The sequence below is a fragment of the Syngnathoides biaculeatus genome, chromosome 14, assembly GCF_019802595.1.
Source record: "Syngnathoides biaculeatus isolate LvHL_M chromosome 14, ASM1980259v1, whole genome shotgun sequence".
In the NCBI taxonomy this organism is placed as follows: domain Eukaryota; kingdom Metazoa; phylum Chordata; class Actinopteri; order Syngnathiformes; family Syngnathidae; genus Syngnathoides; species Syngnathoides biaculeatus.
Genome location: NC_084653.1, coordinates 8,498,765 through 8,518,957, shown reverse-complemented (window position 1 = coordinate 8,518,957; position 20,193 = coordinate 8,498,765). Strand labels below are relative to the sequence as shown.

The following is a 20,193-nucleotide window of genomic DNA, read 5'->3' as shown; positions in this document are numbered from 1 at the left end:
AGCGGCAGTGTTAGGGTTAGAGTTTGATCTTTTTTTTTTTTTTTTTTGACTGCGATTATACTGTACTGCGCGACCGATGTAAATAAGCGTCGACAGTCGCGCCGTGATGATGCTGGACCAAGTGTGGGTCTGCTCAAACCGTTACAATCACAATAAAAAAAAAAAAAAGACTGGATAGCGCATACACATTGAGCGGTGTGTCGATTGGTTGAAGCCAGTTGGCCGCTATCTTGGTACTCCCAAAACGTCTGGTTGGATTATGGCAAGGTTTTTCTCAAAGTTTGGCATGTAGAATTAAAAGTGGTCGTGTGAGCTTGAATTTATTTTGAGTTCTGGTAACATGAAGGATTTTTAATTCAACTTGGTAAGCCAAAAAAGGCTAAGTCCAAAGGAAAGACATAAAACGGTGACTGCCAAGAAACCTTGCATATTACCTAGGGCCCGATTTCTGTGACACATTAACTTTTCCCAAAATAAGATGTGAAGCGCTATTATTATAACATACCAAAAACCCAAGCATTTTTTGTCATAAAGATATAAAATTTCAAGTTAATCAGTTAGATGTATTTTTGGAAATAAGGACTCGCAACGGGAAAATACATGCTAAACACATTGTTCATTTGTTGTCTCTGCGACGTCCTATTTCGGACCGAAAATTTAAACTTGTTTGCTCGCATTTGAAAATCAAATCCAATTTGTAGAGTTCTGTATTATGACATTCATCAAAAAATTTGCAGAAAATGGCTTTTCTTGCTTATCCACTGATGAAGTTTGGGAAAATATTTACATTGCTTTTTTGCGAAAATAAAGTTTTGAATAAAATTTCGCGCCTATAAAGGTAAAGCAGAGAGTGACCAGTGCACAACAACAACCGTAAACGAAACTTTTTTCAAGTGCATTAAGCTCATCAGAAAAGAAAAAAAACTTCACAAACAAACTTTAACAGTGTCAAAGTAAATCTTTCTAACTTACCTGTGGAATGTTTTCTCACAGCCACAAAACTGGCAATTAACACAGTTAATCACTGTCGCTGCAAAGGTCGGCATGGTTGTTTTGGGAGTATCAAGACGGCGGACAGCAACTTCAGTTTTGGTGGCCAATGAGCCATCCAGTCATTTTTTTTTTTTTTTTTTAGATCAGTGGTTACAATACAGTATTTTGATTCTTATGTAGTTTCTAGGCGGAACACATAACCCAGCAACATGGTTGGAATGGCGTCAGGTCATTATCAAAATAACGAGAGCTCAAACACCGTAGACATGAGCGTAGTCCTGATGCCTTAGTCCTGGAGCCAGTAATACTGGAGTCGCACGTGTCCTACTAGTTGGTAATTTTATGGAGGAACTAATATATTTATTTATTGATCTTAATGTTTGTTCATTTCAGTCCTTCATCTTTGGATTCGGTCATTTTTTTTTTCTCATTGAATTTATTATTTATTTTTTATTGTGTCACTTTTATTTACTGGCCGGGCACTTAGGATTTATTAATTCATTTTCAGTACCGCTTTACCTGGGTCGGGGGCATTCTGACACTATCTCAGGTTCGGGCGAGATGCAGGGTACACCCGGAACTGGTTGTCAGTCACGTCCAAATTCTACACAGGTGAAGCCAGATTTGAACCTTGGTCGTCAGAACTGAGAGGCACATGTACTAACCAGTCGACCACAGTATCAACCTACTGTATATAAAATAATAAAATCAACACATTTACTTTACAATTTTTCAGTTTTAAGTATTTTATGTGCATGTTGTTTTTTATTCATTGACATACTTGTTTCTCCTGCCTCGAGCACTCCCGCAACCCTTGTGAGGATAAGCAGCTTGGATAATGACATGCCATATATATATATATATATATATAATATATATATTTATATATACACACAAATATAAAACGAAATATATATTTTTTTAAATTATGGAGTGAAATGGAAATCATCTGTGCCGAGGTCAAAGTGTCACACAGGCATCAAAAAACAAAGAACATTAATACAATTTGGAATGGGGAACCAATGTGGGAGGTGTCGTGAGGACTTTTGAGGCTGACGTTTGAAATGTATCGGTCATCTGGCAGGTCTTAAATTGGTATCCACATTCCCCCCACACTTTAGGATTTGTCCCCGCTTGTTCTCATGCTCCTTTTCACCCTGCCGTCTGGCACGCTCACGTCGCCGTGATGCGGAGCCGGCGTGGGGCGGCTCCGCTGCGTCTAATCCTCGGCGGCATACGTGGCACATCGCGATGGCGACGCCATGCTCACGCCTAATCCACAGAGGGCATCTTGGCCCCCACAAACAACAGCAGCGCATCCACATTATGTCGGGCTGACAAAGTACCCAATATGTTCGGTTGAGGACTTGTGTCTTTGATCATTTTACATCCGTATATGTTCACCGAAGACTTTTCAATATTGACAATAAAGATGTTAGGTTAACCGTGGACTCAAGTGTCATTGATGTTTCTGAAAATGTTAGATTCACTAAAACGTCTTCAGTGTTGCCAAAAAGACAAGTAACGTTAGCTCAGGAGTTAGTTTATTTGACGCATCCATCCATTTTGTACCACATATTTGAGGTTGGGTCGCGGGAGCAATAGCTTCAGCAGGGATCCCCAGATTTCCCTTTCCCCAGCCGCTTCATCCAGTTTTTCCGGAGGGATCCCATGGCATTCCCAAGCCAGATGATAGACATAGTCACTCCAGCATGACCTGAGGCATCCCCGAGGTCTCCTCCGAGTGGGACGTGACTGGAACACCTCACCAGGGAGGTGTCCGGGAAGCATCCAAATCAGGTGCCCCAGCCACCTCATCTGGCTCCTCTTAATGCAGAGGTTAGTGTTAGGCTCTACTCTGAGCGCCTGCGGAGGAAACTCATTTCGTCCACTTGTCTTGTTGCTTTGGTCACGACCCACAATTGGTGACCGTGGGTGAGACTCAAGATCAACCGGTAAATTGAGAGCTTCGCCTTTCGGCTTCACTCCTACTTTAGCAAAATGAATCGATATAAAAAATGGAGGTCATGACTTCACGAAGCCAGCGGAACCACACCATCTGCAAAAAGTACAGATCCAATGGGTAATTTTCCCATTATGCCATCTTGTGTGTCACAGAGGTCAGAGAACACAGGTGACAGGTAAAGTGTGAAGTTTTTTTCCATCGTTAATTTATCCAATTGGTCTAAGGACTGTGGTGACGTCACTAGAAACCTATCCATACTAAGGCCATCAAACCGGACCCCGTCTACGCCTCGGGTGTTCCTAGATATTTTGTTCATAAAAGTTATGAACAGAATCGGTGACAAAGGGCAGCCTTGGTGAAGTCCAATCCTACCTGGAAACAAGTTTGACTTAATGACGGGCAATGCGAACCAAACTCTTGACACCAGCCAGAGAGGGACCAAACTGCAGTTTATTTGATGTTCATAGAAATGTTGTCTGTATATGTCATCGTTGAAGTTTATATAAGTACGGTTTGTGAGGTTAATTGAAGACTTGAATGTTGACAAAAACATGAACGGAGTATGAAAGTGTGTTTGATGTCTGTGGAAAATATATATGTTAAGAATTAAATGATGAAAAACCTTTAGGGTATCTTTGAATTTTATTGCAAAATTTTAGTTCACTGAATCTAATGCATCTTTGATATTTCTGAAAATACATATGCAAGGTTTAGGACAACTTTTTTTTTCTTTAATAAAAAGTATATTGGGTTAACAAAGGACAAAAGTGTCGTGATATTTATGCTAAAATGTATGCAAGGTTTAGTGAAGACAACTCAATGTTGAAAAACTAACAAAACCCCACATGAAATGTTTTCGCTTCCATTCATACATTCCTTATGTTGGGTTCATTGTCAAATTCTGTGATGTTTAATAAAACAATGTTGGGTTGAGTGAGGATGTAAGTGTCTTTTTTTTTTCTTCCTCAAAGTACTGGTTCTGTCTTTGATGTTTCCAAAAATACTTGAATGGGGGCTTAAAGTGACTTTGATGTTCCTGAAAATGCGTTATGTTCATTTGAAGAATCTTCACTTTTGAAAACATTATCACTTTGAACTGTAAAATGGTGTTTGATATTTATGAGAACATTTTAAATTTATGTTTAGCTCCATTGGGCTCCAAAATGGCATTTGTCTAAAAATATTGACATCAGGTTAATTTGAAGAATTGCGTTAAGCAAGCACGAAAAAGTGTCAGATATTTCAGTAAATCTGTCTGTTGGGTTAATTGAGGACTGTTAATGAAAGTAAGCATTTTGGGCTGACTGAGGACTGCTGAACTGTCCTTGATATTTGCAAAAACCACGAGCCTGCTCCTGTATGTTATGTTCACGGAAGACTTAATTGTCTTTGATATTACTTTGTTTGAGAGTGCGGAGGGCTTGAGGAGGACGGGAATAATCCCACCAGTGCCGCCCACCCGGCGGTGCCCTGCAGTCGTGAAGGCCGGTGCTCTGCGCGCGGCCCTGGCTGACCAGCCTTGGCTGGTACGGACGTCACCGCCAGAGTCCACCGCCGCCGCCGGCAGCAGCAGGAACCCGGAGCTGAGGCCCCCCTGACCCCTCCTCCTCCTTTAAAGTGGTCTCATGAGTCAGTGCAGGAAAGAGCGAGGCATTGCAAGCACCAGGAAGCAGGTAGGCTCATTTCATTCCTTTTTATTAGTCCACCAAAATATTAGTAAAACCCCTTGTAGTTATTAATCATGACAAATGAGTTAATAAAATCATCGATCGTTAACTACAACCACTCCATTTGACACCTTTCAGTTTAGAATGATACAGGAATATTCATGATATAAATCAATTTGATAGGTAAATCAAAATGAAATACAAAAATAATTTCAAACATTTCTTTTACATAATCTATATATTAATTAAAAAATTCTATTAAAAATGGTTAATTAAAAAACAAAATCAATTACCATACCCTAACCACAACATCAGAGTAAGAATCACCTTTATTGGTGAAGTATGTTAAAACACAAAAAGGAATTTCTAGTACTACAGAAAGCAAGCCACGATGACAAAATATACATTTAGGGTATAAAAATATAAGTACAGAGAGTACAATGACAATTTTGTAAATGATGCATAGTCTACTGTGGCCAGCAGTGATCAACAACAGTTACGCAAATGACGGAGTTACGCAAAAAGAATAACGGAAGCACAGTGAATACGGTAATAATATAATAATATCCCAACAGAGATCTTCAAAATTGGCAGCATGTCATGATGAAATCCTATTAATAAATAATTAAATGATAATTAAAAGTAAAAAAAGGGAAAAATAATTTAGTTCAGTAGTTAGTTTAGATATATGTATAATTATGTATATACTATACATATTACATAGATATTTGTATGTGGATATATGGATACATAGATAAAAATAATATATTAGTTTGTTATAGATAAATACAAATTAAAGGCAAATCCAAATTAAAAAAAAAAAAAAATTCACACAGTGCCTCTAGGTGTAATATAAAAGTACATCATCATGAAATTATTGCCTGACGTTTGGTCACTTTCTATCTTTTTCACAAATCATAACTATTGGTCAATCCCCATGAGGGAATGTTGGGTATGGTACATATTATAAAATGTTGAAAATGGCTTGCTCTCTATTACCCATTGCAATTTTTTGTTTCCTAAAAAGTGATGCTTTTGGAGAGCAGGATTCTAGCAGACACCAATATTTACAAGAAAAATGAGCTAAACAATTGGCTAATTAATATTTTTGGGGCAAAATTGATGATTTTCATGGTTATCATGTTTCACATAATTCATTGAAATAATTGATCAAAACTTCACATGCCATTACACTACTACGTGTCGCATACACTTGAGATGACATAGTAGCTAGTGAAATGTAGTGTACATCAAGACAATGTAAAGATTCAAGATGTTTAAAGCAAAGTGAAATGGAAGCCTTGATCAAAGTCATTATGCGTGCTCTACTCCGACACTATTGCTCACTTTGGTAAATGGGAAAAACTCCATGGAAAAAGTTAAAGGTCTATATTCCCTGTTGTTTTTTTTCTCAGAACTTTTGGACATTAAGATGTGTCGCCTGCTTGCATCCGCCATTCTGGCTGTACTGTGCGTGGCGTCCCTGGTCCACAGTAGCAGTAGCCTGCAAGTCGGGCTAAAGTATCGGCAGGGTAACTTCGCGATGGCCTTGTATCGTGCCGTGGCCGAGCCCCGTGCCGACGCCAACACGGTGGTGTCGCCGTTCAGCGTGGCTGCCGCCCTGGGACTACTGCAGCTCGGCGCCCGGGGCAACACCAGGGCTCAGCTGGAGGCCGGCCTGGGTTACGACGTCAACGGTAACGTACAGACCGGTCAGCGCCGTTGGTGCCAGGCAGTGTGCAGCGGCGCAAGTGCTCGCTTGCCAGGGGCCGTGATACATGCTTCCACGCACCGTGCCGCTAATCTCATTACACACACACACACACACACACACACACACACACACACACACACACACACACACACACACACACACACACACCCTTGGAGGCCACTGGGTTGAGAGGTCGCCATGGTTCATTATAAACAGCACAAGAACCGCCAAAATCCAATGCCATCCTTCGCCAACATCCAAGTCACTTAAAGTAAAATAAATTAAAACAATTGAAAATGTCTAAAAATGATCTTGTAAGTGCCGCTTTAAGCCAAAATTGCAGACTTCCTTTTTGAGCCGTATTTATGGGTCTGCGCATTGCAACTGCCCTGAGAGTGCCTGATCTCACCTGATCTCAGAAGCTAAGTAGGGTTGGTCCTAGCTCGGACTGAAATGCGAGATTACCTTGGAATACCAGGTGCTGGGGTTTGGCTGTAGGTAGGTCAATCACCTGCTCCCGCAAAATGTATGGATTACAGAAATCGCAGTTGTGGCCTATTGTGGCTCATTGCACTGAGAGGTCACGGGAGGGTGGGATTGAGCTCACGATTGCTGTCCACCAAATGTTGTTTCTACGGTGAAACTGTCTTTGGGGCTGAATTCCCTGTCTTTTCAGGCACAGCTTTTTGAGACATTTTTGTGGGTCTATTCATAATAGAAAAATCTACCAAATTTTATGTGGCTCAGTAAAACTGGGTTTGAGAGCTGAATTTTTCCAACTGTTTGCCTGCAGACGCTCAGGTTCGTGATCTCCTGCTGCTGCAGTGGCACGCAGAGATGAACAACAGTAATAGTCCAATGGCCTCCCAGGGGGCGTGGCTACGACAGACGTGCATCCTATTGGTGGAGAGCAGCATCAAACTAGCAGATGGATTCATGCAGAATGTTGGAGCCTGGGCAGATGTCAGCGTGATGAGAGACAACCAGGTCCAGAACAACAACACTCACAAAGGTTAGCCTAACAATTAGCAATCACAGGCTAACCGGTGCCATCCACCATCTCAAAAATAGCATCATTAGGCTAATAAGTACTTTCACCAGGCAAAGAAGTTGATGGTTAACAAAGAAAACTCCAGGGTAGTATCCTCAGGCTTATGAATTCATGTTCACGCCAAGAAATAGACCCCAGAGGCTAAAACATTAACTAGAACAACTAACAAACAAAACACCTAGCCGAAAACTAGCACACAAAGGCTAACAACTACAATCCCAAGGCTAACAATTACCAACAGATTAAAAAGTACAATTGTAATGCTACCTACTAGCATAACAACATTAAAAACTAATATTCACAAGGTAACAACTTCCAACCATCCACCTTGAGGCTAATAAGTAAAATCCTCAGGGTAACAGAATCGCCAGGCTAACAACTAGCACTTGGGAAAACAAAAAACCTCCCCTCAGGCTGACAACTAGCTTCACCAAGGAGCCAAAAGCAACACCTGTGCTAACAAACAGCATCCACGGGCCAACAAGTAGAATCCCCAGGGTAAAAGTGTACGATTATCAGGCTGATGAGTAGAATCCTCAAGCTGAAGGGTAAAATCCTCAGACTAAAAACTAGAATCCACAGGCTCATCAGTAGCATCCTCAGACTAACAAGTAGAATCTACATTTTATCAATTAGCATCACCAGGGTACGAAATATTTTCAAACTAACAACTAGCACTCTCAGGCTAATCAGTGGCATTCCCAAGATCAAGTTTAATTGCCATGTGAACAACCAGAGTCATAAAGCTGACAAATAGCATCACCAGGCTAACAAGTAGTACCCTAATGCTAGCAACTACCATCCTTTTATTGTCATTAAACACATTAAGTACTGAGCACAATCAATGGTTCCCTGTGTCCAGACGAGACATGGTTCCCCCTGCAGTCTGGAAGCAGCAGCGGTGACCTGTCTGGGTCTGGCGAGGTCCAACAGGCTGAGGCTTCATCGTCATCGAAGTCATCCAGCCAGCAGATGACTATTTTGAGTACCATTGCATTCAGGGGTGTGTGGCAAAGGCAATTTCACACTGTCAATACACAGAACCTCCACTTCCTGCTCCTGGATGGGAGCACCATCAAAGTACCCATGATGCACCAAGCTACCGAGGTCCGCTTTGGTAAGGAACCAATGCCAACTGTTAACCTGGCAATGCAAATAGTAAGCCCAAGAATATTATTTTGCTCAAAAACATTAGTACTGAGTATACTGTACTACCCTGGCATTATTAGCCTGCGGATTGTATTTTTTGGCCTGAGGATCCCCAAACATTCAATCAAGCCAACTGGACTGTTCGTGTTTGTCTGAAGACATTTGGGTTCAAAAAACAAGAACAGTTCAGCTGCCTTGATTCAACCTTTGTAGATTACCATGACTTAGACAACTGATAATCAGACATACTACCCTGGGATCTTACTTGTTAGCCCCCAACAATATTTGTTGGCCTGGGGATGCTAATCCAGAGTTTGCTTAAAATAATTTAGTCTGTATATGCCATCTTGGTGATGCGGCTGTAGTATAAACTTGGGATTGTATTTTGACTTCGGTAATGTTACTTGTTAGCCTGTAGTTACTATTTGGTAACTTGTAGATTCTACCTGTAAGCCTTTGCATGTGTTGGCTGAGAATGCTGGTGAGTTAAAAACAGGGTAGTGGCTATGGTGTATGAGCTGGGAGTGTCTAAAATCGCCATACTTCTGTTCCTGTTCAGGTCAGTTCGTAACGCTGTCAAACCAAAGGTATTCGGTCCTTGATCTTCCCTACTCGGGTCTGTCACTGAGCCTCCAGGTCGTCCTCCCTTTGGACCGTAAGAGCCCTCTGTCTTCTTTGGAGGCTGAACTGAGCTTTCACCAAGTAGCCTCCTGGGAGGCCAGCCTACGCAGGACCAAGATGGACGTCTTCCTGCCCAGGTGACCAATCACCAGACATCATCCTCACGACAAACATTTTTTTCCCCTGTTCTCCATCTATGTACATTCAGGTTTAAGATTCATAACAAATTGAACTTGAGGTCGACACTTCCTGCTGTGGGAATCAGAGATGCCTTCAACCTGGCAGATGCAGACTTTACAGGAATTTCAGGTCTGTGAATCCAGGCTATGGGAACACTAACTACATCTGATAGCAGTTCTAACAAGCAGACTGGTTGTCTGTGTGTGCAGCTACGGACTCACTCTATGTGTCCGATGCCTTCCACGACGCCACCATCGAAGTCATGGAGGAAGGAACCAAGGCAGCCGCCGCCACAGGTAAGAGATATCCTGGCACTGCCAGAATTAAAAAGATCTATTCATGTACAGTTTAAGCCACAAGTTTACATACACAGTGCAAAAGCATTTCATTTTTTGTCTCTGTCTGAAGTCAAATCAGACTAAACCTCTCCTGTTTCAGGTCAATCAGGATCAAAAAAATTAAATTTAATTTTGGTTATGCCATGATAATGAGAATTTCTTAGAGAATTTCATATTTTCTGCAAGGTCAAAAGTTTCTGAACACAAAAAGTACTGTCTTTAAAGAACCATGGGTAAACCCAGATGCTGAGGCTATGGCTTTGGAAGCTCCTGATATTTTAACTGACAACATGAGTTTATTGACGGCACACCTGGGGATGTGTTTTAGGCCACACATCAAACGCTCTGTATGCTTGTTTGAAAACATGGCAAAATCAAAAGAAATCAGCCAGGAAATCAGAGAAAGAATTGTCGAGTTCCACATACATTGCATTATGAAAGTATTCGGCCCCCTTGAGCTTTTCAACCTTTCGCCACATTTCAGGCTTCAAACAAAGATGTAAAATTCTAATTTTTTGTCAAGAATCAACAACAAGTGGGACACAATCGTGAAGTGGAACAAAATTTAAATCATATAGAATTGGAAGGAGTATCAGACCACTGCAAATCTACAGAGACCCGGCCATCCCTCTAAACTTTTGCCTCAAACATGGAGAAGACTGATCAGAGATGCAGCCAAGAGACCCATGATCACTCTGGATGAACTGCAGAGATCTACAGCTGAGGTGGCAGAGTCTGTCCATAGGCAACAATCAATCATACAATGCACAAATCTGGCCTTTATGGAAGAGTAGCAGTAAGAAAGCCATTTTGCAAAGATATTCATAAAAAGTCTTGTTTAAAGTTTGCCGCAAGCCAACTGGGAGACACACCAAACATCTGGAAGGTGGTGCTCTGGCCAGATGAAACAAAAATTGAAGTTTTTGGCCACAATACAAAACGATATGTTTAGCATAAAAGCAACACAGCTCATCACCCTGAACACACCATCCCCACTGTCAAACATGGTGGTGGCAGCCTCATGGTTTGGGCCTGCTTTTCTTCAGCAGGGACAGGGAAGACAGTTAAAATTGATGGGAAGATGAATAGAGCCAAATACAGGACCTTTCTGGAAGAAAACCTGTTGGATGTGCAAAAGACCTGAGACTGGGACGGAGATTTATCTTCCAATAGGACAATGATCCAAAACATAAAGCCAAATATACAAAGGAATGGTTCACAAATAAACGTATCCAGGTGTTAGAATGGTCAAGTCAAAGTCTAGACCTGAATCCAATCGAGAATCTGTGGGCAGAGCTGAAGACTGCTGTTCTCAAATGCTCTCCATCCAACCTTACTGAGCTCGAGCTGTTTTTGCAAAGAACGATGTGCAATACTGATAGAGAGATACGCCAAGCGACTTGCAGCTGTAATTGCAGCAAAAAGCAGCGCTACAAAGTATTAATGCAAGGGGACCGAATAATATTGCACGCCCCACTTTTCAGGTTTTTATTTGTTAAAAAAAAGTTTAAAATATCCAATAAATTTTGTTCCACTTCACGATTGTGTCCCCACTTGTTGTTGATTCTTGACAAAAAAAAAATGAATTTTATATCTTTATGTTTGAAGCGTGAAATGTGGCAAAAGGTTGAAAAGTTGAAGGGGGGCGAATACTTTCACAAGGCACTGTATCTAGCTCGTTCTTGGTACAATTTCCAGATGCTTGAAGCCGTCACATTCATCTGTTTAAACAATTAAACGCAAGTATAAACATCATGGGAAATCTCCCCGGCTAAATGCTGAGGGGTTGCGTCAGCAAGGGGATCCTTCGTACAACTGTGCCAAACAAATATGCGTTCATCTAAGATGACACGCTGTGGCAACCCCTAATGGGACAAGCCGTAAAGAAGAAAAAGATAAACATCATGAGAATGTCCACCAATCACACCTTGGCACAGATTTATGCCCCCCCCCACACACACACATAAATCATCTATGGACGTCATGGCATTGTTAGATCAATAAAATATTTTTTTAAAATCAAATAAAACCTGAAAAATGTTACGTTTCAGCCATGGTCCTCTTGAAGCGTTCTCGCTCTCCCGTCTTCAAGGCAGACCGGCCTTTCCTGTTTCTGCTGAGGCACGTTAAAACAGGTATATTGCTTTTAGTAGTTATCTCATGTTATCATGTTCTCCCCGATCGTGATTGCAAAAGCTTTTCAGTGTTATATTTAGGAAGTGCGTATAGGTTGAAGACATTATAACTATTTTTTTTTTCAACAGGATCCGTTTTGTTCATGGGCCGAGTGATGAACCCCGCCGACCAATCTCTTTGAGATGTTTATGACATGACACACACTATTTATTTGCAGGCACTTCTGAAAGAGGGACTATTTTTGTAAATGTGTAAATAAAATTTTAATACTTTTTTTTTTTTTACATGTATGCCTTTTGTTTTGTGGCTCCCTATCATTTGTACCCAGAAATATTTTCAGAAAAATAAATGGAGGAATGTAGTTTTTGTATATAAAATATTACAGAAATATTCTTAAATGTTTATTTTGATTCGGCACTTAGTGATTTTTTTTCTGTATAATTTTAAAAAAATGGTAATGTATTTTAATTCCATCATTTTATTTTGATTGAAAATATTTCCAAAATAATTCTCTAGTGTACACCCACAGTTTGACACCTGCTGATTCAACTCTCTGCACCTATTACTCGTCTTTCGTCAACGTTTACTTTTTTCCTTCAATTTCTGACTTTTGAAAATATTTAGGAATTGTTTTTGGGAGGATAACCAATTCTGAAACTGCTATTGGAGGTTTATCACATTTCTTAAAAATTTTCCGGGTTATAAAATAAAGATTTGCAATTATAATGCCTCGCAGTTATCCACAGATTTTCGCTATTCGCAGTCCGGTCCTTATCCCCTGGGAATAGGTGGAGTCCACTGTATATCAGTTCAGGGTGTACCCTGACTCCTGCCAGAAGACACCTGGAACAGACTCCACTACTCCCGCAATCCTCGGAGGATAAGTGGCTAAGAAAATGGATGGATATTGGGTAAACTTTTTTTAAAGTGACAAAAAGAGCAGCAAGGTTCATGTTTTTAGCGAGGCTTTATTAAGACAGTGGCCATTCACAGTGTAAAATAGAGACTTTTATTCATGGAAATACTTACAAAAAGGCCATTATTATTTTGTCCACCACAACATCTTTTAAATATTACTCTAGAGTTATGTACAGCTTTACAGTGTATTCAAAATACTCTTTTGGTAGCCTGCTCAAAAACAAACAAACACACCTATGGCAGATTTTGGTCCAGGTCAGAAAGCAAATCATGTTTTTGCATGGCATTAAAAATTAGAGAACCAGCCCAAAAAACTGCAACGCCACGCACGTTAGCGCGGTTTGGAGCACTCGGAACAAACCAAAGAAATTACAAAGTAAGTTATGTTTGCGTGATTTAAGGATTTCAGAGGCCGCCCAAAGAAATCACATTTACAGACAACATGGCGCTCTTCTCAATGACATTAAAATATGCCTGCAAATGTACACAAGTGCATGTGAGTTCAAGATTAAATGTCACTTCCTGAGCTTTTTGTCCCTGTCAGTACTGCTGACCAATCACATTAACTCATTTGTTGCTGCTCGCCGGGTGACACACACTGTACCAGTATGTCAAACAATTTGGTCTATAGTAGCGTGTTGGTCAAGCACTTACTGTCAGCTTGGCCAGTGGTCACCAGTCAGGCACATGTTGGTCGCCACTCTAACAAGTCTGACTTATTCACAAGTCTCACAACCTGTGGTCACTTATTCTGTGCCTCCATGGATCAGTCAGTAGTTACCCTTGTGTCACCACGCTCTAATTCGCTCTTCGGTTGCCCATTAACCCATGAGACAGTCCATCTCAATTCACTTGTCAGTCATCCGTTAGGCAATGTTTTTTTGTGCATCTATCAGTCGCCCTTGAGTCTTCTTGTCAGTTGCCACTTGCTCATTTTTCCTCTTTGGTTACTTGTTGGTTAAGCAAGGGGTTAATAAAAAGTTACCGTTCAACCACATCAGACAGTCACCTTTTGGTCAACCATCTGTCACCTGCGGGTTGACCGACAGTAAGTGAGTTGCTTGCGAGATATCACTACCATTTGTCAGCCATCTGGTTTCCTGTCGGTTGACCACCAGTCTGTTAATCTTCTTAGAATGGCTTGTCAACTGTCAGTCACCCTTTAGTCAACAGTCTGATTACCTGTTGGCTGATCACTAGTCAGTAATCAACCTGCAGTCTCCACTAATCTGAATTATTCATTCATTGGTCACCAGTCAAATAGCTGTCAGACGTCAGTTGCTCTTTGGTCAACCAATTAGTCACTCTTAGTTTGGATTAGGGTAAAATGATTGCAAGGCATAAGTTACCATGAGTCTGATCACCTGTCAGACACTTGTTTGATCAGCACCACCAGTCATTTGTCACATGTCAGTCACTGTTTGGTTAACCATCTGGTCACTTGTTGATTGAGCAGCAGAATGAATATCATCTGTTGCTCACCATCCAGCTTCAGTTACATTCGGTCAACCATCAGTCACCAGCTGCCTGGTCCCAGGTCTAATACTTTTTTGTTGGTCACCAGTCAAGTGCTTGTCAAATGTCAAGTGCCCTTTGATCAACTATCTGTCACCCTTTGGTTGGGAAAGATTTTTCTGATGGTCATTAGTCACTTGGTTGCAAGACATCAGTTACCACCAATCAACCAAGTGGTCACCTATCACGTGAATCTCAGTCAGACATCTTTGTTTGTCACCATTGTCAAATGCAAGTTGTCGATTATCAATAATGTGGTTGCCAGATGGTTGATCGCAATTATGAGACGGGTTCTTGGGTCACCATCAGTTAGTTGCTTGCAAGACAACAGTTGCAAATGGTAAATCATCGGTCACCCTTTGATTGTGTCTAACTCCTCTTATGGTCACCGGTCTCTTGTCTGATGTCAACTGTGTGTCACCATTAAATTGACCATCTGTCCAAGTTCGTCTGTTGGTCAGCTGTCAATTACTTGTGAAACATCAACCGCAGTTTGGTGAAAGATCAGTAACCAGTTGTCATTTGTCGGTTGATCAACTGTGATTCGTCCCTGGTACCTTTGTTCAACTATTTGGCAGCAGCTTGTGGAAAATTCAGATGTCTGTCAACTGTCTGACACCTGTTGGTTGAGCACTTGTTATTCGCACTTCTAATGTCAGTTTCCCTTCGGTCAACAGACTGTCCCCAGTCGTCAACCACCAGTCCCAGACTCGTCTGCTTTTCACCGCTTGCAAGACATCAGTTTTAGTGAGTGTGTTTCACAACATGGGTTAAAGTGTGGCCAGTTGGTTGACCCTCAGTCAGCGACCTGCGTTTCTGGTGCCAGCCAGTCTTGTCAATCTTTGTTCGGACTATCAATGAGGAGTGCTTGTGTTCATAGAAAGTCAAATTGGGATGAAAACTCTCAAGGTGCTACTTAAAAATGTTGTACGACCAGTCGAGTGCTCCCTAATGTTCTAGATCGTCAGGGGGGACAACCAGTAGACTTGGTTTCACAGAAACCGAAACCTATTTGTTCCACAGGCCCAAAACAACATAGGAAGTTGTCACATCTGTGACCATAGAACAGAGGAAGTACTCACGTCATCCGGGCTGAAAACCAACACTTTCTGTGCAAGTGGTGAGTCAAAAAAATAAGTCCTCTTTGTTATTGGGTCAGTTAGAAGTTCATTTTGGGAGGGTGACAATGCGGCGGTCAGAGTGCGTCTACATGGTTCATGTCGTTGGATCTATTGTGGATTTCTTCCAGGAGGTTCTCCAGCTGCTCGATCAGAACACGTTTCTTAAACCTTCACATATGAAAACCAGGTTAAAATGAAAAATAGAAAAATTATTAAAATACATATATGCAAGTCATTCTCAAATAAAATGAAAAGGAAATCATTTTGGCGAGGGGAAGTAAAAAAAAAAAACAAAACAAAAAAAGCCACTATTTAAAGTACCGCTCATGAAACTCAAATAAAGCACAGCTGTTCTTGCAGTCCTTTACCGACATTTTTGTAATCACAATTAATAGGACAAGCCATGGTCTACAGGGATCTTCCACAGCACCAAAGAGATTTATTTTCAAAAGTATCTGTCAGAGGAAGGTTTTAAGAGAATTTCCAATAGATAAAAGTAAAGGTACCTGGCTGCCTCTTTGATGATGTTTTGCAGGAAGATGAGCTGAGTGTCCAGGTTGCCTTGGATTTGCTTTAGGAAGTAGAAGATCTTCTCGTAGTCTGGGGGGAAAAAATGGTCTTTATTAGGAGATTTTAAAAAAAATATTAAAATAATCTCCCACTTTCATACGTCTGCCAGGCTTCCTGATCTCCTTGGTGATGAGGCTCCTTAGTTCGTTGTTGACTTTGGTGGTCTCGTTGTGGATGTGTTTCTTCAGAGCTGCGGGAGAAAGGTACCGGGGCGGGTGTTCCCCAACCAGGATCACTTCGGCACCACCCTCTTCCCCTTCTTCGCCATCCTCACCCGGCTGACCATTCTCCTCCTCATTCTCTCGGTGCTGGGCGTGCAGTGGCCCAGAGTGGTTATCTTGGGGGTTAGCATGACCCAATGCATTCAAGTCTGAGCTTGGGTCCGTGCTGCTTAAGTGGTTCTGATTGAGGTGGTTGATGATCAGTTCTGGTTCTCCGTCACGCTCGTCCACATCTGGAAAGATTTGAAAATGAGGACGTAGTATGGTTGTCATGACAGCAAAATTAAGATTTTCATTCATTTCACTTTACTACTGAACAGCAGGGATGTCAAACATTTTTGTAGTGGGCCACATAGTAGTTATGGTTTGTCTCAGAGGGCTGTTATACTATGAACCCCCATAAATATAGGATGGCCTTATATTATTAGATAGACAAAAAATTGATAACTACGATAATTGCTGACTGCAGACTGGAGTAGTGGTCCCCCTTTCTAAGAATGCGGACCAGAGGGTGTGTTCCCACTACAGGGGCTCACACTCCTCAGCCTCCCTGGTAAGGAAGAGGAGGGCCCATTCGGAAGTTGAATTTCAGATTCAGGTTTATCAGTGTGATTTTCGTCCTGGCTGAGCAACCATGGGCCATATCTACTGTATACCCTGGGCAGGGTCCTCGAAGGTAGATGACGGTTTGCCCAAGCAACCTACCTGTGTTTTGTGGACTTGGAGAAGTTATTTGATTGCGTCCTTTGGGGAGTCCTATGGAGGGTGCTCTGGGAGTATGCAGTATCTGACCTACTGATACAGGCTGTTTAGTCACTGAACAACTGGTGTAAAAGTTTGGTTTGAATTGCCGTTAGTAAGTCAGATACATTTCTAGTTACTGTTGGACTCCACTAAGGCAGCCCTTGGTCAGTGATTCTGTTAATTACTTTCATGAACAGAATTTCTAGGCATAGTCAAGGCACTGATTGGGTCCAGTTTGGCAACATCAGTATTGCGTCTCTGCTTTTTGCAGATGATGTGGTTTCAATTATTGAATCAAGCAGAGATATTCAGCTCTCACGGGAGCAGTTAGAAGCTGAGGGTGAAGTGGCTGGGATGAAAATCAGCAACACCAAATCTGAGATGGTGGTCCTCAGTTGGAAAAAGGTGGAGTTGCTTCTCTGGGTCGAGGAAGAGATCCTATCCCAAGTGGAGGACTTCAAGTATCTTGGGGTCTTGTTCACGAGTAAGGAAAGAATTGAGTGGGAGATCAAAAGGTGGATTGGTGCAGCGTCTGGGGAGTTGCTGACTCTGTTTCGGTCTTGTGTGGTAAAGAAGGAGTTGAGCCAAACGATAAAGCTCTGGAATGTACTGGTCGATTTACGTTGCTTCCCTTGCGCATGGTCACAAGCTATGGGTCATGGCCAAAAGAACAAGATTGTGGAGGCAAATAGTCAAAATGAGTATCCTCATCCAGCGGTGTGCGTTGGGGTCCTTCTTATTGAGAAACTCGGTCAGTAGAGCCGCTGCTTCTGCACATACACCTGTAGAAAGTACCCAAATGAGGAGGCTCCACTATCTGGTTAGGATGCTCCCCCTGCAAACAGGTCCCTGTTGAGGTGTCCAAGGCATGTCCACGTGGAGGAGGCCATTTGGAAAATGAAGAACACGCAGGAGAGACTATGTCTTCCGGCTGGCCTGGGAACCCCACGGAATTTCCTTGGAAGAGCTTGATAAAGTTGTTGGGGAGAGAAAAATCTCAGCTTTCCTGCTTTAGGTGCTGCCCCCACGACCCGACCTTGGATAAGCGACAGTAAATAGATGGAGCTCTGCAGGTGTTTACATTTTTAAATGACCACTTCCACAACTTTCCTAGGAACTCTGAATGCTTCATTAATAGTGATTTGATATTTTTATAACAGGCATGCGGGCTCCTCATGTGGTCCTTGGACCTGATGCCCGCTGGTACCATCATGGTGACTGTGATCAAAGTGATTTTGTTTTTGCACTTTATGTTCTTGAAATTACTTTTTACTCATTGCTGTCAGAGGTTTTTTTTTAACAATTAATAAATGAGATTACACATTTGCAGAAAATGCATAGATTACTAGTTTTGTTTCATTAATTCAAAGTATTTAGGCAGTAGAGGATATTAAAGAATCTATACCATGTTCCCGCAATACAATAAAAATGAGAAACTGCTTCACAGAAGATTGTCGTTACAAGACATAGATGTGAAAACCACCACACTTGTATCTACATCAAAGACTTTACGCTTGGCAGTTCTTAATTTACCTCAGTAGAAAAGGAGAAAAATGTGCTAGGCTACTTTAGTGCACGAGTGAGGAGATTGATATTTCTGCCAGACAAATGGGTTTGGAACACATGCCCCGTGATACACTCTTCACTGTACTGTAAAGTCTCAAAAAAAAACCTATCAATATAGACTGCAGTTTTCCATGACGTAGCTGGAACTTCAAAGACAGACACTTGCATAAGGGATACCAAAAGAGACATAATATGGGGGCACAAATAATGAACTGGTCGGGGAACATTGTACCCTGCTATATGGTATCGTGATGCAGACACATCAAGGTCTCACCTGAAGTAGCTCGGGGACTGGCTGAAGGGGTAATGGGCGGCGTGTAGGCGCGACCCAAGCGCAGCAGGGGCGACATGCAGCGCCTCCTCTTGGGTCCGCCACCCGTCATATTGTTATCTGCAGGCCTTTTTCCTTTGTTCTGAGGCCCCGTCACAAACTCATCAGCCTCGTCAATCATCATCCCCTGAAAGAGGAGATGCGAGGAAGACAGATTAAACATTTATTGCAGCTGGTCCAGATTTCAGGGGCCAGGTTGACGGGAGAACCTTTTTATCCAGCTTGAAGGGGTTGCCAAAAGTGTGAAGACGCTTAGGTTGCTCGGGGTCTGCATCTCGGAGGGGCTGGGGAGCGGCCTTTAGGAAGTCCTGATAGTTCCCCATCTGGGCGATGGGAACGCTGTGTAGCTGATCTGTGTAGATGTGTATGATGTGTCATATGAGTATGTCCTTAGTGCTGGAAAGCATGCTTGGAGCGCCACAGAGCATACTTGGAGGATGTAAATCGCGATTATAGTGCATGTTTTGTGTCAATTACTTCTTGAGTTATTCATTTATTTGTTTCATGATTTGCTAGTTATTGTATTCTGTTTGCTGTGGTGTGATAATTTTAGTTTTGATGTGACACCATGAGTGTGAACAACATCGCCTCTAATGACTTGTCTACACAGGCAGTGTGTGGGGCAATTTACTGCTTACAAATGTGAAAAACAATTATTCCTCTCTGGCTTGTGAGGGTCATCATAAAAGAGCTTAAATACACAGTAAAACATGTGTTTGCGTATATCCTAACAGTGTAGCCAGAGTCTTCAAATGTTCATTGGATAAGTCACAACAATTGTGCACATAAGGGATGGTGTCCATTTTGGAGAAACTGTAAGTGCATCTTATGGCTGAAAAAAATATGGTGCATATCATACATAGGTATATTAATGCTGCATCCATTATTCACAGATTTTAATTATTCGCAGAGATGTAAGGAACATAACCCCCAGGAATAACACTGCATGGCGACTCAATATAGTGTGCTCTTGCCCATTCGCAGTTCACCGTTCGCAGCGCCGCATATTCGCAGCTTTTTTTTTTTCAATTTACTGTATTTTCACTATCTTAAAGGTCTTGAAATCTCTTAAAAATAGATCAGGCGGATATTAGACATGGTGCCTTACGATGTGGTGCACCTTATGTGCAGACCGAGTTCTAACATTTGCAAATGCTGTGTGACTTGTCCAACAAAGTACACTTAAACACACTGGTTATACTGTTAGCATGCATGCCAGCAAGTGTTTATAGAGTGTATGTAAGCTAACATATGTAAGCTAACATTATCACATAGCAAACACAATAGCATAACTACAAAATAAAACAAAAGGATGACTAATGAAATAATTTACACAGAAAAATGCACCTACCTCCTCCCAGCATGGTTTGCAGCACTCGGAGCACATGTCAT

The 20,193-nt window shown here is 41.7% G+C and overlaps 2 protein-coding genes across 2 annotated transcripts in view; one reads left to right on the top strand and one right to left on the bottom strand.

Annotated features, from left to right (window-relative positions):
• Nucleotides 1-4,665: 4,665 nt before the first annotated feature.
• serpine3 (serpin peptidase inhibitor, clade E (nexin, plasminogen activator inhibitor type 1), member 3) lies at nt 4,666-12,094 on the top strand. Its single transcript, XM_061842507.1, has 8 exons — nt 4,666-6,323; nt 7,134-7,352; nt 8,254-8,508; nt 9,100-9,298; nt 9,370-9,470; nt 9,551-9,637; nt 11,731-11,814; nt 11,944-12,094. The coding sequence occupies exons 1-8, from the start codon at nt 5,996-5,998 to the stop codon at nt 11,994-11,996; spliced, it is 1,326 nt and encodes a 441-aa protein (XP_061698491.1). The 5' UTR covers nt 4,666-5,995; the 3' UTR covers nt 11,997-12,094.
• A 716-nt stretch (nt 12,095-12,810) lies between these two features.
• Nucleotides 12,811-20,193, bottom strand: part of ints6 (integrator complex subunit 6) — a 32,854-nt gene continuing 25,471 nt past the window's right edge. The window contains exons 14-18 of the mRNA XM_061841562.1: nt 19,011-19,153; nt 18,745-18,928; nt 16,040-16,393; nt 15,876-15,969; nt 12,811-15,537 (exon numbers count right to left, since the gene is read on the bottom strand). Of these exons, the coding sequence (XP_061697546.1) occupies nt 15,444-15,537; nt 15,876-15,969; nt 16,040-16,393; nt 18,745-18,928; nt 19,011-19,153 (869 nt within the window). The 3' untranslated portion in view covers nt 12,811-15,443. The remainder of the gene's footprint in view (nt 15,538-15,875; nt 15,970-16,039; nt 16,394-18,744; nt 18,929-19,010; nt 19,154-20,193) is intronic.

Bases quoted from the DNA above. Each gene is read 5' to 3' on its own strand.
- serpine3 (XM_061842507.1), top strand. From the start codon at position 5,996: ATGGAAAAAGTTAAAGGTCTATATTCCCTGTTGTTTTTTTTCTCAGAA. The intron at 8,509-9,099 runs GTAAGGAACCAA...GTTCCTGTTCAG, and splicing joins AGCTACCGAGGTCCGCTTTG to GTCAGTTCGTAACGCTGTCA. The intron at 9,299-9,369 runs GTGACCAATCAC...ATGTACATTCAG, and splicing joins ATGGACGTCTTCCTGCCCAG to GTTTAAGATTCATAACAAAT.